The sequence below is a fragment of the Ambystoma mexicanum genome, chromosome 6q (genome assembly GCF_040938575.1).
Source record: "Ambystoma mexicanum isolate Mex_15411 chromosome 6q, UKY_AmexF1_1, whole genome shotgun sequence".
NCBI lineage: Eukaryota > Metazoa > Chordata > Amphibia > Caudata > Ambystomatidae > Ambystoma > Ambystoma mexicanum.
Window position 1 is genome coordinate 1,080,488,833 of NC_090937.1, and position 19,667 is coordinate 1,080,508,499.

At 42.9% G+C, this 19,667-nt stretch overlaps 1 protein-coding gene across 1 annotated transcript in view; it reads left to right on the forward strand.

Moving 5' to 3' along the window:
• Positions 1-19,667, forward strand: part of LOC138516471 (cyclic nucleotide-binding domain-containing protein 2-like) — a 1,453,423-nt gene that overhangs the window by 692,695 nt on the left and 741,061 nt on the right. Inside the window, exon 8 of the mRNA XM_069631627.1 lies at positions 15,801-15,865. Within this exon, the coding sequence (XP_069487728.1) occupies positions 15,801-15,865 (65 nt within the window). The remainder of the gene's footprint in view (positions 1-15,800; positions 15,866-19,667) is intronic.

Consider the following 19,667-nt stretch of genomic DNA (forward strand, 5'->3'; position numbering starts at 1 on the left):
GGGAGACCACAGAGGTCGCAAAGGAGACCTCAGAGGTCGCTGTTACGACCTCTGGTGACCCCGAAATGACATCCCTGGTATAGGCAGACAAGATATTTACTGGACATATCATGGAATTTTACAAATTCTGCAAACTGGGAGTTTTCTAGGATTGTCAAACTGGGAAAATACTGCATTGTCAAATGCAAAGTACTATAGTTTGACAAACTGGAAATATGCTTGGTCAGTGATCATGGAAGTTAGAGTCCAAAACATCTGAGTGCTGTAGTTTGCAAAACCCTGACTTGTTCATTACCAGCCACATAACAAAGTTACTTCATAGCGGCTTCAAGAGGCATGGGGAAGAAAATACAAAGTAGAGGATATAGTGATCTGATCAGATGCACGTCAGAGTGGAGCAAGTAAGGGAAGCAAGTACTGAAAGTATGATGGATAGTTACATGCAGAGGAATGATAAAAGAGCAGTGAGCAAAGCTAAAATAAGCAGCAGGCCAGAGTGAGGAATGGCAGGTATGAAACAGGATTAAAGTCAACATAATGTTGACCCAAGGGAGGCGTAGCAGCTCTATTATGACAGAATAATTACATTTCTTTGCCCCCAATCCCTGACCCCACAACCCCCACCCTCACTTCTTGGATTTCTCCAAATTGGGGGGTTTTACCGCCCCCAAAATTCTGCTCCCCTCAGGCCCCCGCCACCTCTGTCCCCTGCCAGAATGAACACAAACACACACACAGATACAAACACCTAACACACATGCACGTAACACACATATCGACTTACCCGTTCTCCGTCAATGCCGCTTCCGGATCATGGCGTGCCTGTCAGCCACTGCATCAACCCGCTCTATGCAGTCACAGAGCTGTCTTTCTCAATCTTTTTTTTTGTTTGTTTTTGTTTTTTAAAAATGTCTCTTGACCTAATACCATGATAACATAGATATTATACTCTTAGGAAAAATGTAGTTAAAATATTTTCATTGGAGATACACTCTAACACACAACAACTCCTCAACAAAATACATTAACTTGCTAATCATAATGAAAATACCCTACATACAAATTACAACACATCGAGCATACCAGGCCAATAATAGCTTGAGAAGAATTATGACAATTATTCACGTTTGTGATTTCTTAAGAGACATAATCATATGGAACATAACATTTCATCAAATCCCTACAATACTTCTACTTCCTAAGAAGTGGAGGTATTTTAAAAACAGTGGCAATGATTGCCCAGTGTACTTTCTAGTTGACAACACTCCACATATATGATGACCCAAGAAGGATCCTACTATGTCACATAAAAGCAAGTCACATATTCTTTTTTCTCCTGGATTACAATTAAGAATTATATTTTACAAAATAAATAACACATCTGTTTATTCTGAAACTACTGTGATTAAAAAGGCCCTGCCATGTCCAGTATATTTCATTGTGCCTCAGCAAAACCAGGCATGATTTCTGGATGACAGACACTGTCAAACCAACTCTGAAAGAAATCAATTAGGAACTTCACTTTACTCACACGGTAACACGCGTTTATTTCTTGAGAATATTATCCAAAAGCTCAGCAGTTCAAAGAGGCTCGAACTATCTGAGCCACGTCAGTTTCAATGTATCTGTGCTTCAGATAAAACTCCTGCATTCAAGAAAATGACTATAGCTGCAAAGACAGTGTGGAAATCTGATGGAGCAGCAGAACCAAATTTAAAGAAAGAAATGCTAGCTTTTCACCACACATGTAAAAATGGGCCTTTGCAAACTAAAGGAGAAAAAATAGCCCATTTAAAAAGTAAATTGTTGAATGAAAGCTTGCCTTATTTAGCAATGTAAAGGGGTTGCGTTGTTGGTGATAATACACACATGGGCTATTTTATTTCACAGGTTTGTTTTAATTCAGGACCCAAAATAAGAAAATAAAGATTTTAAACCACATGGGCTGGATTTGCAAGCTCTCAAAAACAGGATATTCCAGATGCCAGAGCTAAAAGCTTCCCCGTAAGGAAGGGAGCCACACCATAAACTCTCAGCAGATACTAACACCTAAATGATAATTACTAGATTGGAAAGAATCTAGGCTAGGCTAACCCAATGACAATGGAACTCCCAGGGCAAGGAAGTTTGAAGTGTGAAGTGGCAATAAACCTTCAATGCAGCTGAGAAACCCGCACCTTGCTTTGAAGGAAATGACAGTGGTAGCAGTTGAAGGAAGAAAATAAAAATATCCATTTGTTTCCAAAGACTATTTTATAAATGAACTTTGAAGACTGTTTATCTCTGCAGCAAGACTTTGTAAACATGTAAGATTTTCGCAGTTTAAAAGTGATTTTTTGGGCTTTCTTTTAAGACATGGTAGAATTCACTAACAACTTGGGGACAGAAATGGCAAAGTATTGCGGTTTATTAGAAAAGCATTCATGTTGCAAATGTGAATTTTTGTACATACATCCCTGATGATAATCCACACCCATGTATAAACTTATAGAATTTTGAGTAATATAATTCCAAATGAAAATCGCGATAAACTGGTAGAAGGGCGAAACAAGGTCTCCCGGACTGGAGGATTGGACTGCCATGTGCTGCACAAAATATGTAACCTGTGTATATAATTTGCTAAGAGATTGCAACTGTATAAATGTATTTTTGTGGCAAAATCGGATTTTAGTAAAATAACTGTGGGAGGTTTTTGGACAATGAAAAACTTACATCATAAATCTGACATCATTTTCTGGAAATTCAACCTGCTTAGAGCGAGGTGGGGTCTAGTACCCCTGTCCAATCAAGTTGTTAAGAGGTGTGCTTAGTTAAGCCGGCCCAGCAATATAGTCTATGATGTCACTATACCTTATAAATAAGAGTCCCTGACAAGACTCTAGACACACTCTTCCTGACGTTCCTGTGCTGTATTCCTGTTCCTTCCATCCAGATTCCAGATCCCAACTACAAGGCCAAAGCATTGCTGACCCTACTCCAGGGCCCATGGCAAAACCCAAGCAGTGCAGATCCTGCTCCAGCAAGGCCTCAAATCTACAGTCCCCCTAAAATTACCAAATAACCAAAGGGGAAAGTTGTGGTATTCTTATGGGAAGCATCCTGAACCAGCCTGGCTTGCTGGCCATTAACCGCTGCTATCCTGCCATCTTGCCACTTTGACATCCACTTGACTATTAGTTTCCATTGACCAGAATTGCCATTCCAGTCCAGTGCCATCGGTGACCAGAACTGCCCAGGTGTTTGCCAGGCACGCCGCCGTGTAGTGACCAGAACCATTGATGGTCCAAAAATCGCAAACTAAAAGTGGACTGTAAGAATAAATCACCACCCCATCGAATCCCATAACCTATCTTGTCTTGTCTTGCCTTGTCCTTATCTCACTCCCTAAGTCATCCTATCCTTACACTGCTAACTTGTTAAAACTGTCAGAATCATTCTTGCAACCCAGCCGTTGATTTCTAGGGTTAGCGCCATATTTCTCTTCATTTCTGTCTTGCATAGATCCTAATTCATTAGCGATATTGTGTTTAAATAAATTCATTTTCCCTTAAGAAAAGGGGTACACTGCATGAAGAGTTAAAACTGCAGTGTAACTTTTATATTCACAGGTGGCGTTCCTCTTTTCTTAGCCATTAAATCTAGTTTAAGTAAGATTTGCCTTTCAATTTTAAAAACGATTCCTCGTTTCACTGCTCTATTTTCCTAAAAACGAACCTCACTCTACCTTCCATATCTCTCTCAATTTAACAGCTAGAGACTTACTTTCGCTTCCATATTGTATCTGAGATATACCTCTATTCCCCAGCCAAATGGGTGTATGTCACTCATTTTTATTAAAAACCGTTTGGTTTATTTCAGGCGAGAATTGAAAAATGTGCAAAGTTTCCAACTTGTCATTTTGCTGCAATCTGTCTTAAACTTTCCACTCATTTTCAAACTGTATGCTTTTGGTAATCCATTCTTTGCGATTGTTAGTGTATTTGCATTGTTGCTTTAGTGAGGAATTATCTTTGCTTCAAGGTTTTTAACACACATTCATTATTTATATGTCCATTTCCGGGTGTCATTTCATCAAATTGCAAGGACTTTGAAATCTGTGTTTCTCTCTTATTTGGGGAGGGAAGGTCAGATTTGGATTCCGATTCTTACCTATTATTGCTGATTACCTGCTGTGTCTTTCTATCCCTTCAGAATTCAATTATTTGGGGGCTGAAGGAACATTGCAGGGGGAAATTCTAACTTGGGTGCTATCTTTCCTAAACCAGAAAGTGCTCCTATTCCGCTGTGCTGTGTCTATGTTCGACTAGAAGGTTAAACCCAGTGCATTGCTCACATTCTCATTGTAATTATCAGCCCATTGGTGAATGCTGCCCCATATTAAAAAGAGTATGATTTCTTTTGAATTTTAAAATAAATAAATAAATATTGTATTTTACCAACCAGCCTGGTTCATGGTCCATTGTGACCCGGGGTATTTGGAAAGGGTGTGAGATATGAGTGGTGTACCATCTCAATATTGAATAACATAAAAAGATAAACATTTCAGTCATGCGCTTCATACTAGGCCGAGACCAAGGTGTGTCGCCTGTTTGAAATTCTTAACAAATTTGGGGGCTCATCCGGGATTGCGTTTGGTTGCCACCCCTGACAGTCTAACACAGCAGACTAACCTGCAATGTAGTAATGCTTTGCGTGGTGGGAATACTGGGTTAAACTGTACAAGCGCCCCCACAAACAAATACTCAGGCCTGTGTCTAAAGATTAAAGCTAAATCAACCCCAAAAAAGACAGAAAGCAATCGAATACAGGTAACAGGTCCCCACCATGAACCAGGATACCTGGCAGACGGTGACCTTTTACACCAAGCTTTGAATGAATTATATATGACCCCAAAAATTAAAGAGGAGCAAATTAAAATTGCCAGAATCACGGCCTACATGTATCTCCACATGGGAGTGATTGTTATGCTCACCTGGTATCCACAGGGACGCCACCCAGCCGGGTTACTCGCTGGTATACATCTCAGCTTGCCCAGATGTGGTCTGCGGGGAAGGTTCTCCCTTGTGGTAGAGTTAGCCGTGCTCTCCATCCTGCCTTCTTTGAAGGGGTGCGTTGTCTTTTGTGGGCGTGTGCGGCCCAGTTGCTTCACTGACGCTGGCCCGTTTGATATTGTTCAGGTAGGTCTTGTTGCTGTTCTTTAGTATTGTTGCTATCCTGCATGCCTTTCTGTGTTTAAAACGTCTCTTTTTCTCTCTTAGGTATGCAGAGCTTCAGCGTGGTGAACTGGCTTGGTTGAGCCCCGCTGGTAAATGATGGTGCATTAAGAGCGCTATGATGCGGTAAGTAAGCGCTGTGCTCAGCGCTGCAAAGTCTTGCCTTTGCTAACCTGTGTTTTCCTTCCTTGTAGGTCGCTGTGTTCTTCAGCCCGAGGGAAATGTCCAGAGTGGTGCCAGCCGAGAGGCGACCAGCCAGGTAAGCCTTTTGAGCAGTTCGTAATTTGCAAATGTCTCTACTGCTTTCTTTAATGTTGCATCTATCTTCCTCTTAGAGGTTGTTCTGTCTGGGAGGCGTGCAGATTCGAGGAAGCTGTTCTCAGGAGCTGCGAGTGGCTAAAGATAAAGACTGCAGGTAAGATGCTGGTGCTAATGATGTTCCTTTTGTCTCCTTGCAGGTTCTGCTTCTCCGAGGTTTGGGGGAATAGCTGGACACGGTGAGCGTCACGTTGCAAGCTGCAAAGTAACGCGAAGCGTGTTGTCTTGCTCAGGTGTGGTTTAAATAGCCCCAACAAAATAGTCCAGCTAAAGTAGTCCCTAGGCTACCACACCCAAAACACTAGACGGCATAGCTTGGTTCCAAGGAACCAAGCTATGTGGATGCCTCCATGTTGGCTGACAATACAATAAAGCAGTTCCCAAGCACATTGTTTTTCATGGTGTGTGAGCCTGGCGCCGTAGGCGCCAGGACTGGCCCCATGAGGCTTTTGAAGAGGATGCCAGGCTCTAGAGGCCCGAGTCCTGACTCCACCTAGCCAATGGGTTTTGCCAGAGGGGCTTTTGGTCGAGGGTCGTGACATTGATGCAGGAAAGGCATGAGGAAAATTAAACTCTAGCGCAGAATCAATCTGAACTATTAAATCAAATCCAGGCTGAACTAAAAGTAGCAGAACAAGCAGGGCCGGTCTTTGCATCAGGCAACCCAGGCGGCTGCCTGACGTCAGTCAGCCTCTAGGGGGCGCTGCACCAGCAGTCCACAGTGCTAGAATACACGTGTAACACGTTTGTTTCCTAACATTATAAAAATGAATGTGCCTGTTCATTTTTATAATGTTAGGAAACAAACATGTTACACGTGTTTTCTACCACTGGCACTGCTGCAGGCTGTGGCCTCGGCCCTCAGGCAGGGCGGTGCTAGAATACACATGTAACACGTTCATTTCCTAACATTATGAAAGTGAATGCGCCTGTTCATTTTTATAATGTTAGGAAATGAACGTGTTACACATGCTTTCTACCACTGGCACTGCTGCAGGCTGTGGCCTCGGCCCTCAGGCAGGGCAGTGCTAGAATACACGTGTAACACGTTCATTTCCTAACATTATAAAAGTGAATGTGCCTGTTCATTGTTATAATGTGAGGAAACAAACGTGTTACACGTGTATTCTAGCATTGGCACTTCTGCAGGCTGTGGCCTCAGCCAGGGCAGTTTCTAGTCCATTTGGTGCCCAGGGCGAAACACTAGGAATGCGCCCCCCTGCACCCCATCCCATGCGCCACTCCCGCCGCACCCCGCGCTCCACTCCCGCCGCACCCCGCGCACCACTCCCACTGTACCCTGCGCGCCATTCCCAAACTACACCGTTAAGGAACTTCTACCCAAAGTCAAATAGTCTGTCACACAAGGAATGAATTGCCATTTGCAACGGTGGGCCACTTTTTCACTGGCGCCCAAGACAATTTTATGACCCAGTCCCACTTAGGCTGCAGATAATGAGGACTGGGCACACCAACCAAGAGACCATGAATATGGCACAGGATGCAGTATATACAACCAACAAAGAACACAAGATGCTGAAGGGGGTTTGGAGGCAACCTAAGCCAAAAGGACAATGACAGGGAGACACCTGAACCCAATAAACAATCACTTTAACATTCTTTGAATGGGAATCAAGGGTTATGCTTTGATACAGTAAAGTCTTGACTGTTGTAAGGATACATGGACCAGGATTATTTATTTATTCATGCAATGTTTGTCGGGTACCTGCCTGCATATTTATTTATTTATGCAATGTGTGTCGGATACAGGTATCCGACAAACATTGAATAAATAAATAAATTCTCAGTCTCCATGTACCCGACAAAAATTGCGTGAATAAATAAATAAACTGGTTCATAGCTCAAAGAATATTTACTCAGCAACACTGGTCAAAACTATTATCAGCATTGTGAAGTAACTCATCACCAGTGCCATGGAAGTGGTTTAAAGTGTAATTTATATATAGTTTGGAAAAGAAGAAGCATAAAAGAAATAGCGCTGCTTTAAACTATTTTTTTGGCCATTTTCTGGACTTGCAGGGACGCACACTCCCCACAGCCCACTGCACCTCCCCTCGCATCTCAATGCCAGCACGAAACCATTTAGTGACTAATGGACCACCATTAGCAGTTTTCTGCCGGCATTGTGATGGAAGGGGCTGGTCTTAGCTGCAGGGGGACCTAAAGTGTTTTTATTGGTGTGCTTATGCCCCCACCCCAAGTGGCGCAAAAGTGGTCAGAGGGAGCCTCTGACTTCTGTAATGTCAGCTAGTACTTTTGTACTACGTGACATTACAGTCGGAAGGGGCAGCGCCAGCACCTGACCTGCAGAACTTTCCCCATGTCAATGAGCCGCTCCACAAACTAGAGAATTCCATCCCCGCCAAAGGCTCCAGGGACCGGGGCAATTGCATCCCCCGGGGCTATTGCGCCCTGGGCAGTTGCCCACCTCGTCCGGGCCAAGAAACAGGCTTGGCCTCGGCCCTCAGGCAGGGCAATTGGCAAATAAATTAGCAACATTTGTTGCTTTATTACCTTCCCGGCCACGGCTGGCACCGGCGCTGCTGGCGCCAGCCTGGCCCATGGGCGCACGTGCCGTGTGCCCTCCTCTAGGCTATGGGCGCGCACTGACACTGAAGTGTGGATCGATTGGGGCTGGCTGGTGTTGTCGGCCCCGGCCATTACAGAAAAGAGGAGCGAGTGGGTCACTAAATCCTGAAGTTGTTCCCATCACAACCACACACTGCCAAGCAGCAGCAGAATCAGAAAATACAAACCGTTTCTGCATCCTGCCCTCACTGATTGGCCTTGTTTCAGGAAACCCGGCAGTAACTACAGCCTTCCGAGAGAGGCACACTTCTTTCCTCCTGCTCCCGTTCTCGCAGGCGAGGCCTATTGCTGCATAGGCGTTTTATTTATTTTAAAATGGTATTGTGGATATGACTGGGCCATCCAAGAACAGCCTCTGGAGGCCACAAAGCTAGACACTTTTGTCAAGGCTCAAGTAGTCATGAAAAAGGATGCGAGCACTGGTGGTGGACTCTCCTCAGGAGATCAAAAGGCCGGTTCTGGGCAGAGCGTCACCGTCTGCAGATCTTAGACAGTTGCACGTTCCAGCAGAGTTGGATTGGTCGGCCCGTTGGCCGGGCCAAAATCACTTCGAAGGCGAGGCCCTGGGGGCCGCTGCCATGCTTGGGCCGGTTTGGGGGTTACTAAGATCCCCTAGTTCCTGCTCCCGAGCATATTGTTCATCGTTACCTCTTTCCTGGGCATGCAGTGCTGGCTTTATTTCAGTGCAAGAGTTTCATACATGTCACTGTTCGCTCAGACTTGTCTTATACTCTTCTTTGTCATTGTGCTTCTTTTCTTTGGAATAGCAATCACGCTAGTCTAACGAGATAAACAAATATCTACACGAACGCGCCTTGTGAATGATGGTGTGAAGGATGGATGCAGGCGCTGGAACAAAAGCTGAGCGAAGTCTGAAAAGCATCTAGCTTGGGAAAGCGACTCAGCAACTACAGTAGAAACCGTCTCTGTGGACGGTTGGCCTGTCTTCCGTATAATGCAAATACCCAGGCTTGTAGGATGCATGCTTCACTTTCTTTGTTCCATTGGGGGGGACATGCTGTAGCATCAATTCATGGCCTTTAAAATACCCTGCACGGTGCAGCTTCCGATCGCCTTTAACACAAACGCTGGGATATGGCCATGACTAGCTCCATTATCACCTCCACTGTCTGTATATTCTGTATATATCTGCTGCTCGACTATTACTGTTTATTACCATGTATTGTGCCTTGTAACTTGTACTAAGCGCCCTTTTACTACCGGGTCCGGAGCGCTATAGAAATAAAACAAACAAAACTAGCCACATTAATCAAAGCCAGGTCTCTAAAGAATGGTTCAAGTGTTGGGGAATCACCTGCTCACACTTTCTGTCGTGTGACCAACCAGGGCGCAAAAGATGTTTCAGAGCGTGGGGCTCTTGATGCCACCCATTTTTGCATTTGATACACCAGCAGCTAAACACAACCTGAGGAGGCTGCTCCTTCCGCATAGTCCATTTCTCTCCCAAGCTCGGGACAATGTTCTTTACGGTGAGGGTAGAGGGCAAAGCGCACTACGCTTGGGGTACACTGGAGATGCTTCCCCTGATACCCGCAGTACTCCGAGTCCCTTGAAATGAAATTCGTCTATACACTGCACAATGTGCAAGGACCACTGGTATTCAAGCAGCACGCGACTAGTAATTTGCAAAAAAGTAAACTTAACGAGTCTCAAGAAAAGGTCATCTTCCATCCTTTAAAAATTTGATTGTTTTTGTTTTTATGTTGGGAAGGTAGACATCGTTTTTCTTTGCGATCTTACAGTTTCATGATGCTGTCAGGAGCTAAAATGAGTGATCACGAAGGAAACATTTAAGAATTTGGAGAGTTCCCAAGCATGAGCGAAACAAACCCCAATCCTCGAACTGCCATTTCTCTTCCGCGGTAATGCACTGCAGTGTGTTTCAATGTAAAGTCCACATTGTAATGCCATAATTTTAGAACGCCACCTCTCCAACATTAACATTGAGAGCTATGTTGAATTGTACATGCATGTTAACTCTCTGCATATGTTTAAAGTAGACTTTACCACTCACATGGAGTAGTGATATTGTTTACGTGTGTCCCTCCTAAATATATTTAACTTCCCGTGAAATATTTGATGCAATACATATTGCATAAATGCATGTATTTTAATGCTGAGATAGATGGGCTTGTACAGCTATCGGTGGGTATGTTGCTGGTGTTTGTTCTTGGAGGTTTGAGTAACACTGTTCAAGACCAGTTCATCACCTTTTAAGAATGGCTAAATGTTTGAGGTCATACGAATGAAATTAGTGTAGATCTGAAATTGTCGATTCTCTGACCTGAGTCACAGCAGCAAACTGGTCATTGTTACTAAAAATGAAGAGCAAAAGCAGACTAACATAACCAGGCCTGTTCGGGTTTGACCATCTTATTGCTGTTTTCTGAGGTTCATGAAATTCAGCAGATGTCAGCATTGACAATTTTGTTAACTCATAGTCCCCACTCCCGCTGCTCAGCCCATGACACATGCATGAGATCACAGGTCAGGGGAGGGGAAGGGTTGCCAACGATGCTTCCCGCCTGGGGTGCAATCTGTTGTAAGATGAGGCCACAGCCTGCAGCAGTGACAGTGGTAGAATACACGTGTAACACGTTTGTTTCCTAACATTATAAAAATGAACAGGCGCATTCACTTTTATAATGTTAGGAAATGAACGTGTTACACGTGTATTCTAGCACTGCCCTGTCTGAGGGCCGAGGCTGCATCTTTCATCAGTGCCAGTGGTAGAATACATGTGTAACACGTTTGTTTCCTAACTTTATAAAAATGAACTGGCACATTCATTTTTATAATGTTAGGAAACAAACGTGTTACACGTGTATTCTAGCACTGTGGACTGCTGGGGCAGCGCCCCCTAGAGGCTGACTGACGTCAGGCAGCCGCCTGGGCTGCCTGATGCAAAGACCGGCCCTGTGTGGCTGCCATGCTTTTATGGAGTGCACCTGCCAATCAAGTACTACACGCCCCTTCTAGAAGCTCCAGCAACTTGTTTTCTCATGAAAAGTACTGGTTGGCACGTGGCATCTAATTCACTCTTCCGCCACCCCTTGGCCAAGGCTGGGAAGCTCCTCTGGAACGGGGCCTTATCAGCAACCCAGGACATTCTGAGACCTTGTTGCAAATGCGTACTTGTTTACATGAAATAAAGCTGCAAGCATTCGGTGTGCGCTCCGAAAATCAATTAACTCTATCACACCACATGCAGGCTGTGGGCCTAGGCACGGTTCTGGCATTACACGTCAGGCAGTGCGTGAGACAATTCAGAAAAGAGAAAAGAAAAATCAAAATCAAAAAGTATCGCCGTACAAGAAATAATATTTTTTTTTAATTAAATAGTTTATTGTTTTATAGGTACAAACAAAACACAACAATGGTAAATAATTAACACTTAGTCACTACATTTAACCACACAGGTATACACTTCTTCCTGGCATCTGGCTCATCTTCGCATATATTCTAAAGTTGTTACATCTAATAGTCCTTGAGTTCGTTTCGATCGCTTGTATCAGCTCACTGCTCGGCGTTCAGTGTCTCTATGGCTCTTCTTTGTTTGCCGTCAGTTGTCCTCCCACCTTTGCCATATCTTGGCCGCTTTCTCTGGGCACCCCCTTGTGGTGTACACTCTCGCTTCTATTGGCACACACATGTCTACATCCGTTACCCATTTGCCGTACTGTGGTGGTGTGGCTGAGCCCCACAATTGAGCTATGTTTCTTTTGGCAAGACTTGTGGTTGTTGCAAACATGAGTTTTTCAAATCTTGATAGCTCTATATCCGCATCTATCCCCAGTATCAGGAGTTTGGGGTCCATCGGTATTTCGCGGCCAAGTACTGTTGATAGTCTATCGCAGCATTGTAAATTTCAGCCTGAAACAGACACAATGGCTGAGTTTTGGTCTCGCATTTTGGGTGGAATCTCGGTTCACTTAACTTGTTCGGTAATTAATTTCCTAGACAAAGTCACAAAATGAAGAATAAGGAATTAGGAAAGATGGTTCAAAGACAGCAGTAAGAAACGTGAATGAAAGTAATGAAACAAAAAAAATTGTAATAAAAGCTTGAAATAAACTAGATGTTACAAAAAAAAATTGTTGCCAAAAGTCCTGTATCTGCGGACATTCCCATAAAATGTGGAAGAAGGTTCCTCTCGGGTGATGGCATCTTAAACAGTTAGGGTCCGTCGCCATTCCCCATTGGTGCAAAGCCTCTCTGGGATAGTAAATCCTATGCAGGATTTTTAGCTGGATCAGCCTAATTCTGGCTGAAATTGCTGATTCTCGGGGGTACATAAGAGCCACTGTCCAGTCCTCTGCTTGTATTTGACCCACATCTCTTTCCCATTTCTCTTTAAGTTCTATGAGCTCCTTCGTGGCAAATGAGTTGATGGCATTGTACATTGTAGATGTTACTTTGTGTTCAATTCGTTCCATCACTATGTTTCTCTCGATCGGGGTGCACTCTGGCACATTTGGGAGGTCTATTTCGCTTGCAGTGAGTGCGTGTCTTATCTGCAGGTAGTGGAAGTGCTCCGTGATGGGAAAGTTGAATTCATCTCTCAGAACTTGGAATGTCTTGATTTCTCCATCCCGTACCATGTCTTCTAATGTCTGTATCCCCGCCTCCTCCCAGGCTACCCACGTGGGAATTTCTTTAAGTTCTGGGAGATGTTTATTACACCACAGGGGTTGTTTCAATGTGACTTTCCCTTCCCATCCCAGGTATCTATGTGCATCTATCCAAATCTGCGTTCTCTGAGCAGTCATTGTGGGTGTGGCGTGTCGTGTTTTATTTTGATAGAGACTTTCTAGCGGGGTGATCCCATGATCCGTCTGGGTGTCTGCTCTGTTGTGCGGTACATTGGATCGATATGCAGGATATCATTCACCACTGACATTTGGGCTGCCCAGTAGTACGTCTGCAGGTGTGGAAGTCCGATTCCTCCCTCCCATATTGAACGCTGTAGGGTGTTTAGTGCAATTCGGAGATGCTCCCCTCCCCACAGCAGTTTCCTAAGTGATTCATCTATTTTGCGGAATTCTATTTTAAGTATGTATAGTGGTGCGTTATGCAGGACATATAAAAACCGGGGGAGGGCCAACATCTTGAATAAGGCAGCTCTCCCTAGCAGGGTGAGCGGAAGAGTCATCCAGTGCGTTACGTCATTTACGAATCTATCCCTCAATGGATGCAGGTTTTTTTCTATATATTGTGTTAGGTCTGTCGTGATTTGTATCCCGAGATATCGGAACTGCTCTTTCTCGGTCTTAAATGGGCAATTATATAGGGTCGCTGCATCGAGTCCCTTAATTGGAAATAGCAGGGATTTATCATAGTTTACCTTTAACCCGCTAAAATTCCCATATGTGTTTAGTATATTCGTGACAATGGGACAGGAGACTGCTGGGTCACTTAGGTAGATTAGGAGGTCGTCTGCATATAAGGACACCTTGTCCTCCCAGTTCTGTGCCCAGTGGAACCCCCTCCAATCCAGGGACTCTCTTAGCATTATCGCTAGTGGTTCAATTGCGAGTGCAAATAGCATCGCAGAGAGGGGACATCCCTGTCTGGTACCCTTCCCAAGTGCTATGGTGCGTGAGGACCAGCCATTGACTCTAATTTCTGCAAGAAATAATTATTGAAATATTGCGTTTATATTACAAACATTCTTTTAACAAAACTCCCCAAAAACACAAAAACTATGAGCAAGTGCATGTTGGGTAGCAAACCAAATATACAAATTGTAAAAACACACTTGCAGAGATACAGTGTTATAACCCGAGCCATACATATTTCAGTCCACTAGAAGTATGGGATCTTCTTCAGGGGCTAATAAAAGGTATCAAAACTTGGATTTGATGTTATTTAACAACTGGACTTACACAGCACCAAAATATTTCTCGGACATACTCTGTACTAATATTTAAATGACTAATAATAATCATAACAATACTATTGAGATTTAATATTTACTATAGACACATTAGCTTTAACTCATATAAATGCAGACAGTAGCACACAGACATCAACAAATACACTCACAGACATTCCTTCTAACACATTTGCACTTCTCGACACATTCACACGTATGATGAATAATGCATGTACACAAGTGCAGCAATTTGTACATCAGGTTGTAATGGAGGTATAGGAAGTGTCTGTTTTGTTCTGCACCCATTGAGGGAGGGGGCCATGAAGTGGCTGTCATGGCCAGGAGTGTCCACCGTTGATGAAACCACCCCCACCCTGTCTCCCAGAACAGCTGGAAAGGAAGGAGCTCTAGGCAACCTGCAAAATACAAACATGTTAGCACACTTAACAGGACATGAGTAACCTAAAAAGGTGCATACAGATCTCATACATAACAAATAAACCTGTTGAACAAAGCTATATACCACGATATACCTCATAGTATGATCGGCAAATGCCCATCAGAAGTGATGCTTGAAAGAAGCATCTGCACCCATCTCCCTCAATGCGCAGTAGCAAAAAAAGTCAGACATACAACCAACAAGAGACCCCCCTGGCAAAAGCAGCCATAAAGGAGTGGGAGAAGAAGAGCCAGGAAGCTACACTGAAGAGCTGGTGACAATTCACTCCATTGACTCTTGGAACCAGTGCAACAAAAGCAAAAGGATGCATGACATCCACTACAAATGTAAACAAGTAGGTCGCCAGAAACTCTTCTTTCTTTAAGAAGTTAAAGGTTATTTCAGTTTCCTGAGACAACAACAATACTGACATAGGATATTCAGGCCACAGTGAATCCTCAGAGGAAGAGTGCACACTAAAGGATGAAGGGCCCCTTGATAGCATCACGAAGGGCCCAACTGAAAGGCGTCTGCAATGAGTAATAAAGAAGCCTATTTGATCGATTGGAGACATGGGCTCGGTGAACTTCTCATTTATGTTTGGGAGAATTTGTAATGCCTTATCAAATCCTTCGAGGCCATTATGTTGGAAGAAAATGTCATGAGAAGGGTAGAGGATGTGACTTGGGGGAAGCATGATCAGTTAGTCCCAGCCAAACACAGCCGGGCTTCAGATTTACCACTACTAGCGATGCAGCAGTTGATCTGCTGCCACCTTAAAGGGAGGTAGAGTCAGACGACAGTCGAGTGGTGTAACAATTAATCTAGTGGTCTAATAATTAATATAAGGACACCAAGGCGAAAATTACTCTGGCGGCAACAATTCATCTACTGGTGAAACAATCAATCTTGGGCAGCCAAGGTGCAAAATACAGTGGGGAAAACATACATCTAATGGTGCAACAGTTAATCACTCAATCTAGTGATGCAGCAATTCATCGTGGGCAATCACGGAGAAATGTACACAGGTGCCACAATTATTACAGGTGTCAACAATTTATCTGGGAGACCAGAGAGCACACTATAGAGGGAGACATAAATGATCTGGTGGTGCAACAATGAATCTAGCAATGCAACCAGAAATCTAGTGGCACAAAAATGTATCTGGTGAGGAAACAATTGATCCTAAAAACAGAAGTCTATTAATCCTCACGAGTTCATGCCTCTCTTAATCCCAAATATGATAGCTAAATTGAAAAGCAATTAATTTAAAAAGAAAGACATTATTCTCAGTATAATAACACGCATTTGTCTTATATTTCAGGATTTGGATCACATTCTAGGGAATCGGCTACAAGAACAGTACACCGGTTTATGGGATTTTCTCAGGTACATTTTATACATCTATTTGGTTGTTAAGCACACTTTCCCTTTGCTTACTATGCAGTCATATTTAAAAGATAACGAATGCACAATGTTATCCAACAAAGTCGTGTGCTGTTAGGGACATTTGGAAAACTGTCTCAATATGATGTGTATTTCTGAAGCTATTCACATCTTTTTAATGGTGTATGTATTGATTTGATTTGTAACACACCACATGCAAGCAAGTTGACTCACAGCGCTGGGAGGTTATGGTAAGAGAAGGAATAAGGGCATGAAAGTGGTAAAAGGCAAGGGTACATGGTAATACGCACTTACAGTAGCCTCATTCTCAGTGCCGTGAAAGCGGGTAACCCTGAGACAATGATCCAGAATATATTCAGGGCTGGCAGGCAATTTGGTGATGCCTTGAAGTGTGTCATGGTGCTAGTAGATTCAGCAGACGGGCTTGCTTAAGAACTCCAGATTAAGGGGTTGATTATGTCTAGGCTTTCCTGATTTTGAGCAGCATTCATTGGTGTATCCAGTGTGGCGGGGGGGTTGTTCTATTGTTCCATTATCGAGGTCCATTTGTTGGAAACACACTGTTCCTTAGTTTCGTTTTGTTCACTGCCAATGTTTGCAATTTCATTGGTTTGAATCATGCATAACGCAAGCGCGGTCTACTTGCTTTGTAATGCGAGAGTCAAGGGAATAAAATATTAAGTACCCTTTCGACCAATCCACTTTATTCATCATACAGAGGGTCGTGAGAGTAATTCCATTTGCAATGTGCAGACAATGCGATGATTATAATGCCAGTGTGGTTTTGTCTCGGAGTTTGAGTCCCGGTATTTATCTTGTCACTTTTTTGGATCGGATGCAAAGATATTTCTGTCAGGCTATAGTCAAGTCTGTGGGAATAGTCCACGTGTTATCTGATTAGAACTCTCACCTTGTCTGTTTTGTAACCTAGCTCCAAGAGCAGGAAGATCTTCCCGATGTGCACAAAGGGTGAGTGCATGAATAACATCTGGGTCAAAAATAAGACTGGGATCAAAGAAAATTACAGGATTTTAGATTTGGTTGTTGCATTGATGGGGTACAACATTTTTCGGCCTATTTGAATGGTAGAGTGTTAGGTGATGAAGCGCCAATGGACATACTATTTGGTTTTGCTGTCATTCGAGCAGAGGTAGTTGCCTAGCATCCATTCATAAATGCTAGTAAGGCAGTGTCTGATTATGGCAATAATACCCGAGCCGGGGAACTGGATTGGGTGGTAATGGTCTGGGGCCCAAATTATAGGTCCCTGTGCTGTTTCTGCCGGTGTCCAATCAAATGATCAAAAATAAAAGATCGAATGACCAAATGGTCGAAAAAAAAGGTTGAATTTTTTATTTATTTATTTATATTTTTTTAGTTTTGGTTGGTTAAAAAATATTTTGAATAAAGAAAACGGGGGTTGGTGGAGGGAACACCCCCATAAAAAAAAAACGACCATTTTTTTCGACCGTTTGTCAATCAAATGGCATTCGATCCAAATGACTGGTAACCGTTTCTGCCCAATGCAGCTGCCGGCAAGGGTATTCTTGCTATTAGCACACCTGTATTTTTTTTATCCAGGGTGTTGATAGCAATCTATTTCTTTGATGCTTGTGGTGCCCCATTCATTGAAACACATACTAACCTAAGATGGCTGCCATGCAGAGCCCATCTTACATTTTCATAGTGCACCTGCATCCTGGGCCACCGGCAGTGGTGGCACCGCCACCAATGTAATCTGGTATTTCCGATGGTTTGGGGGGGATAGAAATGGGGGCTACCGGCTTGCTTGGTGGAACGTGGGCTTGGATCGTGGGATTTAGCCTGTGGATTCAAGCCAGCTGATTGGCTGCAGTGCCCACTCCTTGTGCTAATAAATATCTCTGATGTTATTGCTCATTTGAGTGTTGTCAATGCAGATTCTGAAGAAGTAAGTCTACCTTTCTATGAGATATGCCATAGGCCTCAAGCTGGCTTTAAAAACCCAAAGGAAAGGGCTGAACCCTGAAGCACAGCCTGAGAATAGGTATGTGATGAAGGGACCTAACTTGACTTATGCCGGTCTGTTTTCCACGCATCCAGTTAATCTCACAAAGTGCCAAAGGTGTTCTAGAGTTGTTTTGCTTTCTTCCATGCCAAATGTGGCTGGCACGTCTTGCAGGATGAGGATAAAAGTTTCATATTTATGGGCTGATTGAAAGCGATAGGTGAATGTATGCTCCTTGAATACAACGCTGAAGTGTTATGGCACGAGACACTGCACTGCCCTAACAAAAAGTCTATTGACTCCAACAAATAATTGTTTTGTGAGTATGTCCCCTACAGCAGCAGTGGTCTGGAGGTTGGAACACTGCAACCAACTAATGTATATGATCTTGTATCAAAAAGAGTCCAGACACTTAGCGCTTCGGGATCTGCATTGATAATTTTTTAATAAATCATATTTAAATAATACCAAAAAAGATGTATTTTTCCTTTAGTATTTAATATAATGGTAAATAAATTTGCAAAATATAAGTTGTACAGTACTGAAATGACGAAGCCTATTTGAATACAACAATCAAATGCCTTTCTGTATATTAATAATCAGTCTAATTATACAGTAGAATTCATAGGTGTATCCATAATCAGAGTCTTAATTTATACAGTTATGTCAACACCTAACTGAATAGGCAACTGTCACAAACCCAACAGTAACTCATTAGACAGCACGTACCAGTGTTTCACACTCCTGGGCTTTGTCTAGGTATCATCAAATGTTATAAGTATGCTCTACACAAATCAATTCCACATGAGTGTTTTACAAAGACAGTGTTCTGGTGTACAGAAAGGCGAGGGAAGAGAGAAGGGAAAAGGGAAAAGGGAAAAAACATCATTAGATATTTAATTACCAAAGCCTGGTGCAAATAAATGCTTATTTTACAATATTATGCCATTTAGACTGAAGAACTCTGACGTCATTGCACTAACATTTGAGTGTAGCAGTTTGTGAATATTGGGTTTGCCGGGATCCCATGGACCACACCAGTTTTGCTGCACCGAAGAGCAAAGGGGCTTTCTAAACAGTAGCTCTTTAAATAACACTACACGGTGTGCATGTCAGATCATTGTCTGAATACCTGTCCTGAACTATGTTATGGGAGCAAAGTACTAGGGTTTTACCTGTGATGCCTAATGGTCGACTTTCAAGATAATGTTTTTTTGATACAGATTACAAGTACTTGTCTTAGTCTCTTGTATTCAATGAAAGACTGCTTCCTAACACTTCTCAATAAAGGATTACTAGGAAGAAATATGCAAGGTCAATAATTACTATAGGATAGAGCTCTGTTACATGTAACATTTCCAAAAACCAGAGTTGAATCTATGACTGATTAGAGTAATTCCATATATACCTGGTTAAATTAGGTTTTACCTGTTAGCATTAGTGGTCCCCTTTGAAGATAATGTTTTCTGGTTTTGTTATTTCCAAAGGTTCCTCTTGATCTCTAGTTTTCAAAATAGAAATATTTCATAACATTTCCATTAGAGGAATTCCTGGGAAAAAGTATGAGAAGTTATTATCTGCTCTAGGCTTGTGCACATTGTAATGCAGTGTTCAAGATGTTCAGACAGGATTCTATGTATACCTGATTAGTATTTCAAAATTGTTTCCTCCTATAGGAATTAGTTATCACAAGGCTGGTATTTCATCTCTGCTCCTATTTCAAGTTGCTGAGAGGAAGGATATATATATAAAAAAGGATATCAGTTGCCTGATATATATACTAGCACTTGGTTGTGC